Source organism: Aethalodelphis obliquidens, unplaced genomic scaffold (assembly GCF_003676395.1).
Source record: "Aethalodelphis obliquidens isolate GAN/ISIS:26980383/991018 unplaced genomic scaffold, ASM367639v1 scaffold51, whole genome shotgun sequence".
Classification (NCBI taxonomy): Eukaryota; Metazoa; Chordata; class Mammalia; order Artiodactyla; family Delphinidae; genus Aethalodelphis; species Aethalodelphis obliquidens.
This window is the reverse complement of record NW_020837995.1, coordinates 8,436,442-8,455,501: the sequence shown is the minus strand read 5'-3', so window position 1 is coordinate 8,455,501 and position 19,060 is coordinate 8,436,442. Positions and strand designations below refer to the sequence as shown.

Here is a 19,060-nt window from a genome sequence, read left to right as displayed (position 1 = left end):
GCGCGGCTGTAACGCACTTGATATGAGCCGAATCTACCTGGCCCTTGGGAAGACTGGGGCCCAGGGCGTGTTCTCCACCGTTTCCAGGCAACAACAGTCCCGCCCATCGTTTCCTAGCCCTCTGCTTCTCGCTTCCTTACCCTGCTGAGCTCCACTCGACCAATTGACGCACAGAACATCGCCAGTTTGGGAGGTGGTTGGAGGACTCCAGGGATCCGTCACCTAGAAACTCCGCCTCCCTATTTCTCCCAGGCTGCCAGCGACTGAACTGAGCTGAGCGTTTGCGGGCTGCGGGGCCGGCGGTTGCGGTAGGTGGAGAGGCGCGGGGGTGCCCAGCGTTTTGTATCCCCGGCTCCGGCCGCATTCCGAGATACCACAGAGGTGCCTCGGGGCCTCAGTCGTCCCTCCTGGCCAGTCCTTGAGGCCTGAGCGACTGAGGCCCGAGATCTGGACATCAGGGTTTTCCGCGCTGGTATGGACTTCCTGCGGGGGACCGGGGGACCAGGGGACCAGGGGACCAGGGCTCTGATGCTAGCAAAGTTTTGGTGTGGGTGGGTTCAAACGACTTCGGTATAGGGGTGGAGCCTCATTGTGACCCTTGGCATCAGTTCATACAGGGACTCCGTCACATATCTGGCCCTTTTACTTCCGGGCCATTGCGCTGGCTGGGCGCTCTCTCCTGGAATTATTCAGACCTTTTCCCAGGCAGCCTTCCTAATCTCAAAGGTCCCTCCTGTAAGAAGGTGTCAATTCATCCTATTAGATTAGATAGTTACGAAAGCCCCCGGGCTTTGTGGGTAGCCCTTCCCATTTAGCTCTGCTCAGGCTACTTTCAGTATAGAGTCCCAAACAGGCAGAGTGATAATGGGTAAAAACATGGCTTTTGGAGCGTCACAGGTCTGGTTTCCAATCAGGGATTCACTCTGTATCAGTAATGTGCCTTTGACAAGTTACCCTCATGATCCTCAGTTTTTTCATCTGTAAAATGATGACAATGTCTGTCTTTCCATTTTTCTATTAAAATAAGAACACGAGCCGTATAGCCCAGCGTCACCATGTAATGAGCACATGAGTCTTGCATATGACAGTACTCTCCGACAGTTTTCACCAAGCAGCATTTTTATTATCCTGGTGTACTGTATTTGGAACTGTGCAGGGCCTTTAGTCTGTATCCTATTGAAAACAGAATTTAATTGGCTGAGGATAGAGTGGTTGCATTTTGGAGATATTTGGAGAAAAGTGCAGAATGGTTGTCCTCACTGGAAATGTCCTAGAAATTCCTCTGTGTGTGTGTGCGTATATGTGTTAAAACATCCATAACATAAATTTTACCATTTTAACCATTTATAGATGTACTGTTAAGTGGCATTCACATTATTGTACAACCATTCCGACCATCTATTTCTAGAACTTCCCAAACTGAAACTCTGTACCCATTAAACAGTAACTCCCATTACCATCCCCGCCTCCAACCACCATTCTATTTTCTGTCTCTATGAGTTTGACTGCATAGACCTCATATAAGTGGAATCATTCAATATTTGTCCTTTTGTGTCTGGCTTATAGAAATTCCATTTTAAGGGACTTCCCTCGTGGCACTGAGGTTAAGAATCTGCCTGCCAATGCAGGGGACACAGGTTCGAGCCCAGGTCCAGGAAGATCCCACATGCTGCGGAGCAACTAAGCCTGTGCGCCACAAATACTGAGCCTGTGCTCTAGAGCTCACCAGCCACAACTGCTGAGCCCACGTGTCACAACCACTGAAGCCCACGTGCCCAGAGCCCGTGCTCCACAAGAGAAGCCACTGCAATGAGAAGCCCGCGCACTGCAACGAAGCATAGCCCCCGCTTGCCGCAACTAGAGAAAGCCCACGTGCAGCAACGAAGACCCAACACAGCCAAAAATTAATTAATTAATAAAAAAAGAAATTCCATTTTAAAAGACAAACTTCATTATGAAAACAACCTGAGTGCAGAGCCAGAAGAGGAACCTAATTACCCTTTTGTCATCTATTTCTCTGTAACATAGGAATGTAATAGAAGACATTTTAAATTTTGTTAAGAGAAACTTGATAAAAGGCTATTACCTTCCTTCCTAAGTCAGTCCTTATTCACTTGAGCTTCTGTTTTTTCAGCTCAGATTCCAAATGAAAATGTTTGAGAATGTTGACTCTACAACTACAAGACCTGGCCCGGATCTTTGGGCTGAAATCTGTTCCTGTCTGCCACATCCTGACCAAGAGGATAGTGCCAGCAATGCTTTCTCAGACTCCTTTATGGATTCTTACCCTGCAGGCACAGGCCAGAGGGAGGCCCCAGACTTTGCTGTGCAGCCAACTGTAAAGCCTTGGGCTCCCCTACAGGATTCAGAAGTGTATTTAGCATCTCTAGGTAAGTTAGATGGCTTTTTTTTTTTTTTTAATCAGAAGCTGGTGGTTTTAAGGAAGCATGTTGAAGTTCTGTTACATCAAACCTGGTTTTCTGTTCTCTGTTTTTTTGTTTGTTTTTTTGTCCTTACCACATGTATCTGTCAGACGTAATTCTAGGGGGGGTGTTTCAGGTTGGTTGTTGGGAAGGAGCCCCCTTTTCCTTGTACATCCCTTAACAGTCTTTGTCATCTCCTGCCTCTGACTGTTTCATCTCAATTCTGCTTTATTTATTGGCATTCTGTAGGACACTCTTGTTCACTCTTGGTGGCCCATGTATTCAGATAACCCCAAAGTGTCATACCTTATGCATCCTGAAAGAAGAAGGTCATGGTCCCAGAGCTACATGTGGATTTATGATGCTACAGTTTGAGAAATAGATTTAATAGATTGATGGTTGGGATGGGAGTATATTGACATAAAATTCATTCTGCCTCTTGTTAGCCATTTTAGTTTTTAAATATTTCCTAAACACATCTTCACTGCCCTGTCCTGTGGCCTTCCTTAAGTATTTAGAGAGACTCCTAACACAGGAAAGAGATTCAGATTGTCCCGTGCTAGGGGAAAGACAAATATCAGTCTTGAGCAGTGATCGCCAATCTTCAGAATTGAGTTAACCTTTATTATTAGACATCCATGAGATGCATCAATATGTCACAAAACCAAACCTGAGAATAATTATTTGAGGAAGGAAAGGCAATTCAGGAAGAAGAAGCATTTGAGGAAGGACAGAAAGAAGAGTCAGAAAGAAGAGTTTACATGATTGCTAAGAAATTTCTTGGAAAAATAGAAGGAATTTGGTTAATGATGTACTGGAGGAAAAAAATATGAGAAAAACACAGGTGGAATGATGGCTAATGAGAAAGCTGAGGGTGTAATATGAAATTTGTTGGGAAGCCACCAGAGATAGTAGAGTAATACTTGCAGCAGTGGCCGAGGAGGTTACCAATTCTGTTGTAGTCAGAATATCTGTTTAATGATGATAGGAGAAGAAGCCACAGTCTTAGGAAGCTGAAGAACCAGATCCTTCGTCTTGTTGGTGCTCTGTGCCCAGGGCATATAAGAAACTTTCATGGATTCAGTGATGTTTTTGATTGGTGAAGACTGGTTCAGAAAGTTAAAACTCCACGGATCTTTTCTAAACTCAGTTAAGATGATGATTAAAATGTCCTCCCCTGAAGAAAATAAGAGGGATTCCTGTTGCCTTTGGCAGAGTCTGGAAGATAATGGCAAGCGGGTTTGGAGGATGCAAGGCACCTATTTCTGCCTGATCACATCTGATCAGGGACTCAGCACCCTCAGAAAGGGGAAGACCTTTTCCAGCCCAAAAGACTACCTCCCACCTTGACAATCAAGGCCTGACAACATAAAGATTGTTTTTATTGCCAAATAAACTTATATCAGAGAATCCACTAAGAGCAACAATTAAAAACTTTTAGCCAGTTCAACCTGAGATATACATAATCCTTTACCCATCCTCCAGGAGAAAAAAACTTCTCAAATATTTAACATTTATCAACTGTAGTTTTTTTTTTTTTTTTTTCCATGGGTGAGCTTTTGGTGGTAACTTGTAGCAACAAAAGGTGTTTGTTTTGATCAGTGGGTTCCAGCTGATGCGGCTTGTTTAGAAATGAAAACAAGATTGCAAATCATAAAGTTTCTATTGGTGGGCTTGATGTCCACCCCTCCCCTCCAAAAAGTCATCATTTACCTATTTATTATAGTTAGAGGCAAGACTAAATTAAGGCAGAAGGCAAATGGTGATACCCTTACTTGTATTCTTTTAAAGGGGCTGTCTGTTCATCAGTTATACTTAAAATGCAAAAAAGAGTAACTAAACATGTATCACCAGGAAGCCATAATGGATCACTCTCACAGGGATTACAAGATGTTTGTTTTTGTTAGGCTCCAACATCCAGGCCACAAGCAGAACAACCTTCAAAAAAAACATTGGGAGATTCCTTTTCTTTAATCAAGAACTTAATCACACATAGAGATCTTAAAGGTCTCTTATTATTGAGTTCTCATCAAGTCAATTTTTGTGTCTAATGAACCAACGAATCTCTCTTCATTTTATCTAATTCTTTCTCATGAGGTTTGGAAACCACTTTATGACACTGTAACAAAAAAAGCCATTTACTCCTCCGAGAGACTATTTTCAGGAGTTGAAAAAAGAAAATAGTATACACATGTCAAGCCAGGGAAAACAAGCATTTCTTAGAGAGATACCTGCTGGGCTTCTGTGATTTCAAAGAAACCGTGCCATCAATTTATTTATGAGAACCTATAAACTCCTTTTCTGGGGTTAAACAATTTAACAGTTATTTGGTACAATGCAGAGAGAAGGCATTGGGATGGAAAAAGAAAAATGTAGGTTTGTCCTCCTTAAAAAAATGAGCTCTTTTTCAGGGAGTGTGCTTGTACTCATCAGTGAGAGAATTTTTAAGTTGACATTTTGCATTTTTGCTTTGTTTTGTTTTATCTGGCCGCACTGTGTGGCATGCGGAATCCTGGTTCCCCAACCAGGGATTGAACCCGTGTCCCCTGCAGTGGAAGCGCAGAGTCTCAACCACTGGACCTCGAGGGAAGTCTGGCATTTTGCATTTTAGATTAGTTTTGTTTCATACTCACTTTCCTTGTTAAGTTCAACTTCCTCTCTCTTTAGAGAAGAAACTGAGAAGAATCAAAGGTTTACATCAGGAAGTGACTTCCAAGGACATGCTTCGTACCCTGGCCCAAGCAAAGAAGGAATGCTGGGATCGGTTCCTCCAGGAGAAGTTAGCATCAGAATTCTTTGTGGATGGACTTGATTCTGATGAGAGGTAATTGATTCTCAGTCCAGCTCCAGGTGACGGTCTATTTCACTGAAAGCATTTCTCTTCCTCTAAAGAAGTCAGGGAGAGCGACATCTGAGTCCAGATATAAGTTGATATCAACATCAGCTTTTCTGAGCTAAAATCATCCTTTGTAAGGTTGCTTTATTTGCTTAGTCCAGTGGCAGATTTTTGGGAATGAGTTTTTTTTTTTTTTTTGCGGTACGCGGGCCTCTCTCTGTTGTGGCCTCTCCCGTTGCGGAGCATAGGCTCCGGATGCGCAGGCTCAGTGGCCATGGCTCATGGGCCCAGCCGCTCTGCAGCATGTGGGATCCTCCCAGACCGGGGCACAAACCCGTGTCCCCTGTATCGGCAGGCGGACTCTCAACCACTGCGCCACCAGGGAAGCCCGGGGAATGAGTATTTTTGCCAAAAAGCAAATTCCGCACCTACATCTTTTTTTTTTTTTGGCTGCGTTGGGTCTTCATTGCTGCGTGCAGGCTTTACCTAGTTGTGGCGAGCAGGGGCTACTCCTTGTTGCCGTGCGTGGACTCTCATTGCGGTGGCTTCTCGTTGCAGAGCACAGGCTCTAGGTGCGCAGGCTTCAGTAGTTGTGGCACACGGGCTCAGTAGTTGTGGCTCGCATGCTCTAGAGCGCAGGCTCAGTAGTTGTGGCACATGGGCTTAGTTGCTCCGCGGCATGTGGGATCTCCCCAGACCAGGGCTCGAACCCGTGTACCCTGCGTTGGCAGGCGGATTCTTAACCACTGTGCCACCAGGGAAGCCCCCCCCACACCTACATCTTGATCACAGGTTGAGCAGAGTTGAGAATAAGCTATTGTCTTCATTTTTAAGTACACACTGTGCTTGAGAAAGTAGTAATCAATCAACAACTGGAACCAAGTCTTCTTACCTATCAATCTCCACTGCCTTACAGAGTTTGTCATATTTCTGTCAAATTTGAGTAGACACTCAAATTTGTGTAGACCAAATGAATGAATTTCTTAAGCATCTACTATGAAGGCACTGTGCTTGATGTCATAGGCATGGAGGGGAGATGTAAAGACGTTTTAGAGCCTTTTTTTGGTCCTCAGAACTAGGGGAGAGCTGACAAATATATATGTAGACATACCTAACAAAACGAGGCAGCATAAGAAAAGAGCCAGATGAGTGGAAGTGACAATGTGCTTTAGGAGTTGAAAGACCATTGAGCTCCCTCTGGGGTCTGGTTTTATACCAAAGGAGAACAGTATCTGCAGATGGGCTGGATGCAGAAAGGAGGAGAGGGCATTCTGCCACAAAAAGCAGGATGGTGCTTGACACCGGGGATAGGAGCTCTGCCACTTACTGGTTGTATGTTTCTGGGTGAGTAACCTGTGTGTGCCTCAGCTTCCTGCTCTGTAAAGCAGGAGTAGTACCTCTTACCTTATAGGGTTGTTATGAGCATTAAATGAGTTACTATGTATAAAGCACTTAGAACAGTGCCTGGCACAGGGTCAGTACTGTGTGTTAGCTATTCTTAATATTATTCTTCCTAACAGAATTTTAAACTTCAGTAAGAAATTATTCAAAATGAAAATCAGTGAGGGAAATAAAAACCTGAATTTTAACACAAGGTCTTAGGGGAATATGACTTAACCTAAGTTTACATCATAGCATTAACACTGATTTTGAGAGTCCCATGGTATCAGATGAAGATACTGCTGCTGAAATCATGGACAGTATGTGAATAGAACTTCATGGTTACATTTTATTTTTTAATTTGCAAAGTATTTTCACTTACATTATCTCAAATATTGCATCAGCGTGCCCCCAGATCCTTCAGAAATGAGTGTGGCATCTAAGGTCAGGTCAGCTTCCCTCTGAGGGTTCAGAAAATAATATACATTTTACTCTTTTCTTTTCCCAATTGAGCCTTAAACTGCCCCAAACACAAAAGATGAAGACGCACAGATTTCTGAGCCACTAATAATTTGGTATTATATTCTCTCCTCTTCAATATTTCCTTCCTCTCCAGTTCTGAGAAGAAAAGACAACTTTCTCCTGCATAATTCTCAAATAGTAATTCTTCTTCTCAGAAATTAGATCAGCACCAAGACTCAAGTTTATGTTTCTGTGTATTTATTAATACCTAAAATAATGTGGGTTTCCCTTCCTTATAGAAATAATTGAAACAATTTTTGAAAAGTATGGTAGATGAAGATTAAATGCCCACATAGCACCTTAGTCCCCTGAGCTATGGGCACCTGTTGAGCTGTGGGCACCTGTTGCCCTGAGCCTACATCTGTGGGAATGCTTCTTTCTATCAGTGTTCAGAACAAGCGACAGGAAACAGTAGACGTGCATTTGGTTTCAAACTTCAAAGTTTATGTTTTAAACACAGTCCATTTTGTAGTGGTATTGTGTGGTTCTTCACGTATGTGAAGGCCAGATGTGTGACCCTCCTTATGGCATGCTTTTGGCAAGGGAGCAATGGGCTGGGAAATCCTACTGTCCACAACATGATTCCCTCATTTTAGGTGTCTAAAATCTGCTGGTTATGGCCTTATTTCTCGGCTTACGATTTTTTGCTATTGAAGAGCACAGAATGAGGTTTATATTATTCCTAGTCATTTGCAATTTACCGTGAATGTCTAATAGCTTTAGGGTGGAGATATCCTGGGTACTCAAGGAAGGTGGGAGGGGGACACTTCCCCCTCCCCACAGATCCAAACAAAAAAGAGCCCCCTGGCATAGTGGCATTCCTTTGTGGGGGACATTGCTACTCAGATGTTTCCATCTTGGCATCTTGCTGTAGAAAGAACTAAACAAACAAAAACACACGAAAAATCGTGTTTAGTACAACTAAGTGCTGTAAGTATAATTAAGCCTCAGACTACCTCAGGTATAAGAGATTTCAAGATGCTCAGGTTTCTGCCTCACTAATAATTTGGTATTTATTTGAATGTTTCCTCCCCTTGACGATTTCTCTTCTCTCCAGTTTTGAGGAAAAAAAGATGGGACTGAGGCATAAGCTCTTTAGCTGTTCTCATCAAGCCTTCAGAGACTCTGCATTCATTTGAAGGCGGCCTGGTGCTGCTTGTCGCCCAAGTGCCCACTAGGGGGTAAATTATGCCACGGAGCTGCCAGGATGCACAGCTGTCAGAGGAGTATCTGTGCTCCCCACGTTAGCAGTGAAAAACAATTATAGGAAGAAATTGGTGGTGGGCGGGAAGGCAGTCTTTGAGTAACTGAGATAATCATTGAGTAATTAACCAGTGAGGTCTGATGCAGCCACCCTTTTCTCCTGCTCTTTCCTAGCACCTTGGAACATTTCAAGAGGTGGCTCCAGCCAGATAAAGTAGCCATCAGTACGGAGGAGGTCCAGTATCTGATTCCTCCAGAGTCGCAGGTTGAGAAGCCAGCGCCCGGGGACGAGCCAGCAGCAGTGGAACAATAAATTACACACACACACACACGCAGTGGAACAATAAATTACACACACACACACACACACACACACACACACACACACACGCACACACACACACACACACACACACACACACACGCCCAGCAGCTGTCTTGGTTCCAGAGGGAACAGCAGAGAGCTCGGCAGCGGCAGCAACAAGGAGAAATCTAGGGAGGGAAAAAGCCCAGCCTTCCACTCCACCAAGCAAGCAGCTGCGGGCCCCTGAGGACTTGCTGGGGGCTGGCACGTGTGACTGTCTTGGGTAAAGTGACTGACCCAGTGGGTGCTGGATCAAAATACTGCGTTCCTCTCTGTCTCACAGCTTGTCTGAGCTCTGTTGCTGCAGGTGAGAAGTCTGCTAAGAACCTAGTGAAGGACCAAGTGTGAAAGTATTTGGAGAAACTGATACCCTTGTGTATAATGGATAAGTTAAGTGAGCCATATTTTTTCTCGCCTCTTCTGGATGGTCCCACCTGTGTTCCAAGCGTTCCCTTGGTAAATTGTCAGGGATGCGTGGCACCGAAGAGAGTGAAGTCTGCTTCCTTGAATCCAAGACCCATCTGAGGCTTCTCTAACAAGTCCATAATAAATATAGGGACTTTAGGAAAAAGAGGCTGGGCTTTTCCTTCGTCTGATTTGTTTCTTGTGGGGAAAATGAACGAAAGAAGTGTGAAAATATAGGTGTTTCTGTGTATGCATGTATATTTTTTATTTCATGCATGGTTTCTCCCCTGACTTCCTCTGGCACTTAAAAAGAGCCAGGTTCCAAATTAGACTTGTGTTTATGGTATTGGTATTTGAAACCACTCCTGAATAATTCCACGCCTACTCCTTGCGGCAGCTTTCCTGGCTAAGCCTATGCTTCCTACCTTGTTTATGGTGTTCTTGTTCAGTTGGTATTGTCCACATAAAACTTTTCTCATCAGACTAGCTGTGTGTGGTGCTATTAACCTGATTCCTCTCAGAGAGACACTCCTAGGCAGTCAGGAGGTAAACACAAATGCATGTCAACGCAGGAGAGCTGGTAACTTTTGCCAGATTCCTGTTTTTAACGTGTGCCCTCTGACAAGCCAAACCTCGGTGCCCTGAGGGTAGGATTCTGAGGTCATGGCTCCAGTGGAGCCTCTTTCTGGGTAATAGGTTCCAAATCCCTAATGATGAGCAGGTGGCCATAAAAACCTTCAGAGAACATTTGCTCATTTCTAAATCAAGTAGATTGAGAAATTTTGCCTTGTCCAAAAGGATGGGAACCAACCAGGTGATTCTATATACTTGCTTAATTATATGAATATTTTTGTCGTAATTTCCAGATGGGTTTTCCTATTTGTTTTGCCATTGACTACTGGTGTTAGCTTTATTCTTACTGCTTTTTATTAGTAGGATGCCTTTGACAGAGAGAGTGACCCTCTGTTCCCCAGACACTTTGAGCAAGCCAGACACTGACAGTCATCCAGCCCTGGACTAAGCTTGCAAGGGATTCTGCCTGGGGTTCAGGTGCCAAACCTCACTCTTCCTACAGAGCCATCTGATGGCTTTCAGATGGATGGATAGGCTTAGAAAGGAAAAAAAAAACAAAAAAAACACCTAAGATTTTCCTTCTCCCTGCATGATAAACAAAATTATTCTTCCTCAGTAACAACAATTTAAGAAAAAAAGCAGTAAGGTCTGAAAATACTCTCCCAAAGAGCAGCTGATCATGGGTGGTTAGAGAATGTTTCTGTACGAGAAAACAGCGTTTCTGTCATTCAGGCAGGATTCCAACTTTGCCTTTTCCCTACCTCCCATTTTCGACCTAAGAAACAGAAATCTTAATATGAAAAGGTGGGGAGTTGATTCAGAGGAACTGAAAAGGAATTGTAGGACTGAAAGATGTTTAGCCCAGAGTGAAAACCCGGGGTGGGGCGGGGGTGGGGAGGAAGGCCCCAGATCTCTGCTGCCTTCTCACTTCACTCCTCTACAGAGACAGGCTTCCACAGAAGGGAGTCTAATGGGCTGTAACTATGGTTTCTTTTTTTTTTTAACATCTTTATTGGGGTATAATTGCTTTACAATGGTGTGTTAGTTTCTGCTTTATAACAAAGTGAATCAGTTATACATATACATATGTTCCCATATCTCTTCCCTCTTGCATCTCCCTCCCTCCCACCCTCCCTATCCCACCCCTCCAGGCGGTCACAAAGCACGGAGCTAATCTCCCTGTGCTATGCGGCTGCTTCCCACTAGCTATCTGCCTTACGTTTGGTAGTGTATATATGTCCATGCCTCTCTCTTGCTTTGTCACAGCTCACCCTTCCCCCTCCCCATATCCTGAAGTCCGTTCTCTAGTAGGTCTGTATCTTTATTCCTGTCTTACCCCTATGTAATGAGGTGGATAGACCTAGAGTCTGTCATACAGAGTGAAGTAAGTCAGAAGGAGAAAGACAAATACCGTGTGCTAACACATATATATGGAATTTAAGAACTGTGGTTTCTTAATTGGTTTGGAGGTGACAACTTAAGTGATGGCTCTAAAAAAAGGTGAAACTCTATTTACCAAAAACAAATTTGATATTAGTTCCCAAAGCTAACTTTTTAATATAAATTTAACTTAGGCGATTGATGTAGTACTAAATTTGAAACCAAGAGTCTTGGGTGCTATCTTTATCTGTGCTATGGCTTACTGTGGGATCATAAATAAGTCAAATGACCTCTTTGTATTCCAGTTCCCTTTCAGAAATTGGACTAACCGTAGGAAAAATTGTATTGGCCAAAAATGCTGATCTGTTTCCTTTGATCCTGGAAACTCCCAAGGCGCTCCAGTTAAGACTTCCTCAAATCAGTAAACTTTATGAGCTGAGAGAGTCTTTCTTAGCACCCCTAACTTTCTTCCTTCCTCACGTCCTTAATGAAACAGACAGAAAGTTAGAGCACATGGAGCAATATTTACTGCTAAACCTTAGAGCCAGAGAAGGGCAATTCCCAACAGGGCAAAACAATAATAACTAGGTATATCCAGAGAAGGCAGGTTGGAGCCAGGGAGATAAGGTAAGTGACCGCCGCTGTTCTCTCCTGGCACAGGGCTTGGCAAGATCAGTGCTGGAATGGCACAGGCTTGCATCCAGTACCTGCTCCAGAAATAGGCTCTGGATGTAGGCACAGCAAGTAAACAAACGTCCTACCAGCCGTTGCCGAGGTGTGTCCCTCTCAGGCAGGCCTGCCCACCAGGACTATTGCTGGAGGAGGGAAGATGCCCTGGAGCCACTCCCTGGCCCTGCCTTGGAATGAGTCCCCCAACGCTGGGAACAGCTCCAGCCACATAAAACAGCTGATATTTTCCTGAAATTTCCAAACTATCCCAGCCAGCTTTGGCCCTACCTCAGTTATAAGATTCAAGACAGGACACTGTCATCGCAATCTTAGGCTCGTGGGAGGGCTGTCTACTTGAACCCAGTGGGCTATTTAAGGCACAGGTTCATTCATCTAACCAATGTTTTTTGAGCCCCTGCCATGCTTCAGGCACTGTGCATGGTGGTGAATAAAATAAAACCGTATGTTCCCATACGGGTGGGGTGGGTTGATGGAGGGGCAGATACGGCCTAGTTAACTGGTGCTGTGGTCTCTGATTCTGTAGAGCCCTAGCATAGGCACACAGTGCTTTGAGAGCATATGGGAAGGAGATATGAGAGCCCTAGGCTAGCTGGGTGGGAGGTAGGAGAGAGACCAAGTTAGGGAAGCTGAGTCCCGAAAAATGAGTAGCAGTTGGAGAGAATAGAGGGATAAGAGCACGGGGGCAGAGAAAAGTCCCAGAAGAGGAAAATAGCGAGTACAACGGCCTGAAGGCAAAATAAAGTTTGGATACTGGAAAATGGTTCAGTGTAGCTGGAGCATAAAGGACAAAGGAGGAAGCATCAGAAGGTGAGCTTAGAAATTAATAAACAAGGCCAGGTGGGAAGGGCTTTATAAGCCCTGTTAAGGAGCTTGGAATGTATTTGGGGAGCAACAGGGAGCTAAAGTGTCACTTTAAGAGGGGCAGTGACAGGACCAGAATTGCATCTAGAAAGATGGTTATGGCTGCCATGGGTTTGACATGTTTAAATTGATGAGGGGAGCACAAATTCACACTTGGCAATGATCTGTCTACATGAAATAATGCAGTCAGATGGCTCGTGGTTTTCCTTTGTTTTTATTTTCTGGCTTGATTTCTTTGAAGTTATTTTTTCACTATTACAGAACACATAGAATCATGTATGGCAGATTGTATTTTCCAAAGATGGCCATATCAATATATCACATCCCACACTTTCAACTTACAGTGTGGCGTGGACACTCTTCCACTGAGATGTTGGGTCAATATTCCCTCCCCTGGAACCTGGGTAGACCTACGTAACTGCCTTGCTAATAGAGTACAGCATGAATAATATGACTTCAGAGGCTAGGTCATAAAAACATTCCACCTGGGATCTCTCTCTTTCTCAATATGTTCCTTGGTAGTTCTGAGCCAACATGTAAGAAGTCTGGCTACCTTGAAGCCTCCATACTAGAGAGACCCCACCGAGAGCTAGAGGGGCTCCCGCAGTTTAGTCCCCAGCTGTTTGAGTCTTTCCCACCCCAGGCATCAGACATATAAGTGATTCAGATGATTTCAGGCCCTAGCCTTCAAACCACCCCAGCTGATACCAAGTGGAACAGAGACAAGCTGTCCCTGCAATCCCTGTATATTCACAAACAGGAAAAATGTCATGGTTTAAGCCACTACGTTTTGGGTTGGTTTGTCACTCAGCAATAGAAAACTGGTACACCATAACCTAGGTTTCAGTTTTTATGTAGCTAGTTTGAAGTATTTTATTTGCGGTCCCTTATAGTTTCTTATGGTCACAGAATTTTTAATACTTATGCTGGTTGCAGTACGGAGAGGAGCAAAGTTGGGCGCAGGCACCAGCTGTGAGGTGTTTGCAGTTGCCTAAGAAAGAGGTGACAGTGACTCGAGGACTTGTATTTCTACTGAGGATGAACAGCGCTGCAAGAAAACATCACTCCCACCTTAACCATGAGAAATAGCCAGAGAATCTACAAAATCATAGCTTTTCTTGAGCCCTCAGAAAGCTGAGGTCACAAGGTAACCAAGTAAAGCCTCTTCAAGGAGAGAGAGATACACATGAACAGTTTCAAGTTTAGCAGAGCACGGGAAACGGGGGAGCTGTCATACAAGCAGGTAAGACAAAACCGACAAAAATTTTAACAAACATTTAAAGGCTACACATGAGCTAGCGTGTCAGTTTAGAGTAGCTGGAGACCATTCCAGACACAGGGGGTTTCTACTCACCGGCAAACTTTCTTCCACAGGTCCCCTGAGGTTCATGAGAAAAAGTGGGAGCAGGGCAGGAAATGGGAGAGAGCGTCCCTCCTTGGTGGTACAAGCAAGTAGTTGATTAAGGCAGCTGCTGGGGGAAGGCAAAATGCCTCGGCTGCTTCCAATCCTTTTCTCCAATAAGCAACAGCCTTAAGCCACTGAGGGAGGGGCAACAGAGTCTTACTTCACGGGGAGGAATAAAAGCAAGACTCATCTGCTTCTGGGTGAGGGGTAAGAACTTTCTTGTCCTTCTTGAACACTTGAAAACCCATTGCTTCTGGGAGGGAGAACAAGCAAAAGCCCTCTACCCCAAGGGGAGAAGTGGGAAACTGTCTTGGGCTGAAAATTCAAGCAAACGTCTGCTCTGCTGGGGGAGAGGACAAGAAAATTTGGCCACCCAAACCAACCACAGGTAGGAGACAGAGTTTGGCTGTCATTGGGAGCAGAAGCAGAAATACGAGAAAGCCCCATTCCTGAAACTCACAGAGGACCTGCCTAAGACTGAAGCTGAACCAGGATGTCAGAGACCCCGCCCCCAAACTAGCGCCTAATAGCAAGGGAAGGCAGTCTCCTCTGGGTGGAGGGGCAGGCGTGCTGGGATGGCCGAAAAGGGGAGCGTGGAGCAGGAACACGGAAAAACCCTCTGACACCCAGTCTCCTCTCTCAGCAGCCCACAACTAGATGAATTTAAATCTGTGATGCACTGAGATAATGACAGCAACAACAAAATTCAAACCCTGCCTGACTCCTAATTATCAATAGATGGACTCCCGTCCTCCCGCCTCCCCCCACACCAACAGGCTGACAGGAGGTGCATGCTCATTTCCAGGCATAAATACCATTTACCTCAGTCTCTGCTGTTCTACACATGATAGGCACTCAATAAAAATTTACAAAACATACAAAAAGCCCACAAAGAAAAAAACCCAATCCATTGTCAAAAGGTAAAGAAATCAACAGAACCAGACTCACAGATGACACAGATGTTGGAACCATCGGACAGGGACTTTAAAATAAAAATGACTTAGTATGTTAAAGGGTCTATTGGAAAGAGGTGGGCAACTTGCGTGAACGAATGGGGGATTTTGGCAGAAACATGGAAACTGTATGAAAGCCAAATGGAAATGCTAGAAATAAAAAAACACATGATATCAAAGATGAATTCCTTCAATGGGCTTTTCAATAGGTAGGCACAGCTGAGGAAAAAATCCGTGAACTTAAGGAAGGTTAATAGGAATTATCCAAACTGAAACACAAGGAGAGAATAGAGTGGGGTGGGGGAAGAAAAAGCAAAGCCAAGCTTCCAAGAGCTGTGAGACAACATCAAACAGTCTAATACACATATAAGTTGAGTCCCAGAAGAAGAAGAGAGAGAGAAAGTGGCAGAAGAAATATTTGAAGAGATGACGGTTACGTGAACGAGGATGCGGCAGTGAGGCTAGAGAGAAGTGGATGTGAGAAGCCTTTAGGGGGAAGAACCACGGGAACTTGGTAACCGAGTGGAACGAAGCGTGAGAGAGTGGGAAGAGTGAAGCATGGCACCCGGGTATGGCACAAGGTAGTGGTGGGTGGTTAGCAAGTGATACTCCCAGGACTGAGAACCGGGGCCTAGCTCTCTTCAGAGCCTGTGCTCTCTGTTGCTGCACTGTACTGCCTCGAACAGGCCAGACTTGGAGCAACAGTGGGCCTCTGCTCCTTCATTTCCCCACCCTCCAGCTCCAGGCTTTACTAAAGTTGTCCCTGTGCTGCCTCCATGAGTTAAGAGTGGCTAAGAGATACTCATCTGCTTCCCTTCCCCCCACCTCCATTTCCCAAGTGCTACCTGTCACAGATCGTTCTGAAGTAAAGGTTGCCTCTTCCCAAATGGACGGACTGTCTTTTCGCTTCATGCTGACCTAATCCACTTAAAAAAAAAATTGGTTCTTTTGCAGACAAGTAAGGCAGGAGGAGGCAGAGGCAGAGGCGGGGGAGGGATTGTGTCTATGTGTGTGCATGTGTGCGCATAAGGGAGATGGGCTACTGAGAGTTTCTGAGCATTTTAAAGCCTAGGACCAGTTTTGGTTTTTTAATCTTATGTCCTTTTTGGATGACATCATCAAGTGGTAGCTCGGCAGAATGCCGAGGTGCAGCACGGTCTTTGGCATGGTGCCTGATCAAGTAACGAGATCTCAGAGACAGGATGGACGGTCAGGGCTGGATAAGAGTACAGTTGAGTAGATTCATGGTTGTTTGAACAACCATCTGAAAATTACACTCAGTTGTTTGATAAATTGACATGATGTTGGTTTTTTTTACTCTGCCTAGCTCAACATTTTTATCAATGATTTGTATGAGTGCGTGAGGCATCCTTATCAAAAGTGAGAGGGATAGGTAATTGATTGAATCACAGAATCAGAACTCAAAAATTTTTCTATAGACTGGAATGATGAGACAAAGTATGAAACCTACTAGGAATAAATGTGATGATCTTTATCTAGGATCAAAAAAATTAACTACACACTAGAGGACAAAGAACTGCAAATTAGCTACTTTGTTCTAGTGACAGAAGGTAGACTCAGCCTACATCAAGCCATAAAGGGACACTGACTGGGAAGGACAGAAGTGGAGCTGGCCTCAAGGCCGGCTAGATCCAAGCACTCAAACAGTATCTTCAGTCTCATCTTTCTTTCACTATTAACTCTGATTGGTGTGTTGGTATAGCACAGAGAGTTCTGTACATCATCCCAGCTGAGCACATCCAAAGGTAGAGGTCTCCCTTCCAGCTCCATATAATAAACCCCAGGGAAGGAATCTGACTGGCCTGGCTTGGGTCACATGCTCCTCATTGAAACAATTACTGTGACCGGGGAAAGGATACTCTGTTATTGGCTGAGCCTAGGTCATGGGTCCAAACCTATGCCAAGGGGTACAGGGCTTTGGGGTTGGCAATCCCACCAGACCCATTTGAGAATGGGAAATGGGGGAGAGTTACTGTTACCTGAAAAAAAACAAAAGAGATGCTGAGAAGCCAAAAGCCCAGACATTGTCTTCACAGTTCAGCTGAGTACAGTTCAGTGTTGTGAACCTGCCAAAAAAGTTATAATTCTAGAAATTAATAGTGGAAATGTACTTAGGGCCATAGTAGTGAAAAATACATTCTGCACTGGTCATACTACTCTGAGGCACCATCTGGGCACCACACTGAAAAGGTAACATTGATAAACCATAGTGCTCCCTGGAGGAGGGGTCCAGGATGAGGAGACTCAGAAGATTGAGTCATTTGAAGAATCGTCAAGGCAATAAGATTTTTTGGCCTAGAGAAGAGAAGATGTAGTAGACACAGTTGGCTGTAGAATATTTGGAGCAGTCTTGGATAGACAGATGAGACATTGAAGTACAAAGGACAAACTAGGTCTAGGGCAGGGAAGTCTCAAGGAGACCAATTACCATCTAGTATAAGGAGAACTTTCTAATAGCTGTCCAAGAATGGACAGGACTGTCTTGTAAAGGGTAGTGAGTTCCCTGTCACTAGAGGTGTTTAAGCAGGTGTCAGAGAGGTTGTGAAGGAGATTCCCAAATTGCATAGAAAGTTGGATCAGGTAACCCCTGAGGTCCTCTCCAGTTATGACAGTCCACGGCTGTCTGTTGGAGACCTATGTAGGCTTGCTGCTAATAAGTCAGCCCTGGCTTCCCTAACGTCTGGGAGGTAGAGCTGGTGAGCTCTTTTCCTTCCCTAGATGATAATGACCCCTTCCAACAAACACCTGATCACCTACCAACAAGCAGTCAGGGGCAGAGCCCTCCAATACTGCTTATCTTAGCTCAGCTCTATGGGACACACTCTGGCTCTGAAGGTCACAGAAAGACAGCCCTTGTGCTATTTATGCTCTCTGAATACATATCATGAGACAAGGACTTGGATGCAGGCATTTTAGGGGCTGAACAGGAGCAAGGGAGCAATGAGACAGGGAAGCTGCATTGAGGGGTCCCCTGTGGGTACTTATAGCTCAGTCTTCCTGGGATCACTCTGAGGAGCCATAAAGATCGCAGATCAGAATTCCCCACTGAGTGATGAAGTAATTCCACCAGTGCCATCCCTCATTGGTTACAGTTTGCCCTTTGGGAGAGCTAAGCTCCTGGGACTTCCAGGCTGCCCGGCAGGGACTGACAAGAGCCTATGACAGAGAAGAGGATGTGTCAGGACCGTCCACCACAGCTGCAGCTGGACACAAAAGGGGGCTGAAGGGATGTGGGGCACCAACAACATTGGCCACAGCCCCTTTCGCGCCCAGTCCCGGACCCATCTTCCAGGGCAGTGTGGTACCTTTGATTTGCACATTCCAGCCACTGTGGTGTGGCGTGCCCTCCAGGTTGGCTAATTCAGCACAGCCCTATCTGAATGTCCACACACACCTCTCTTGGACTCAGGTCTCCCTTCTGGGCCCCGCTCCCTCACTGGGCTCTCTGGGCAGAGGGCACCGGGCTGGGCCCTCTAAGCTGGCACCTGTTCTCCATCCACAAGTGAGCTGGGAACTTGGTGACATTAGGGACACTGGCTCCATTGTCCCTTCTACACTGTGCTCCAGGTCAGGACAGGTCGAAGGCTGGATAGGCTCCAGGTTTCCTCTCTGCTAATGGTGCTAATGGTCTCATTATTTATTTTATTTTTATCTTTTTGGCTGTGTTGGGTCATCGTTGCTGTGTGCGGACTTTCTCTAGTTATGGCGAGCGGGGGCTACTCTTCGTTGCGGAGCACGGGCTCTAGGCGCACGGGCTTCAGTACCTGCAGCACGCAAGCTCAGTAGTTGTGGCTCGTGGGCTCTAGAGCGCAAGCTCAGTAGCTGTGGCGCACGGGCTTAGTTGCCCCGTGGCATGTGGGATCTTCCCAGACCAGGTCTCGAACCCGTGTCCCCTGCACTGGCAGGCGGATTCTTAACCACTGCGCCACCAGGGAAGCCTCCTCACTATTTCTTAAAAGGAAAAGGCTAAGAACGGCCGAGAACCCAAAGACCCCGAGAGACCTCGCTCAAAGCCTCGGAGATACTTCGAAGATGGGAGATCAT

General features: G+C 45.3%; 1 protein-coding gene across 3 annotated transcripts; it reads left to right on the top strand.

The window, feature by feature from the left end:
• Positions 1-201: 201 nt before the first annotated feature.
• CCDC32 (coiled-coil domain containing 32) lies at positions 202-9,616 on the top strand. 3 transcript variants are annotated; one of them, XM_027083901.1, is made up of 5 exons: positions 202-308; positions 2,135-2,390; positions 5,091-5,247; positions 8,539-8,680; positions 8,769-9,616. In XM_027083901.1, exons 2-4 carry the CDS (start codon positions 2,147-2,149, stop codon positions 8,675-8,677), a joined length of 540 nt encoding a protein of 179 aa, XP_026939702.1. In that variant the 5' UTR covers positions 202-308; positions 2,135-2,146; the 3' UTR covers positions 8,678-8,680; positions 8,769-9,616. The 3 variants fall into 3 exon arrangements, with proteins under 3 accessions (XP_026939702.1, XP_026939703.1, XP_026939705.1); XM_027083902.1 differs by having other exon boundaries at positions 225-308; positions 2,140-2,390; XM_027083904.1 differs by lacking the exon at positions 202-308 and adding an exon at positions 336-472.
• Positions 9,617-19,060: the final 9,444 nt, after the last annotated feature.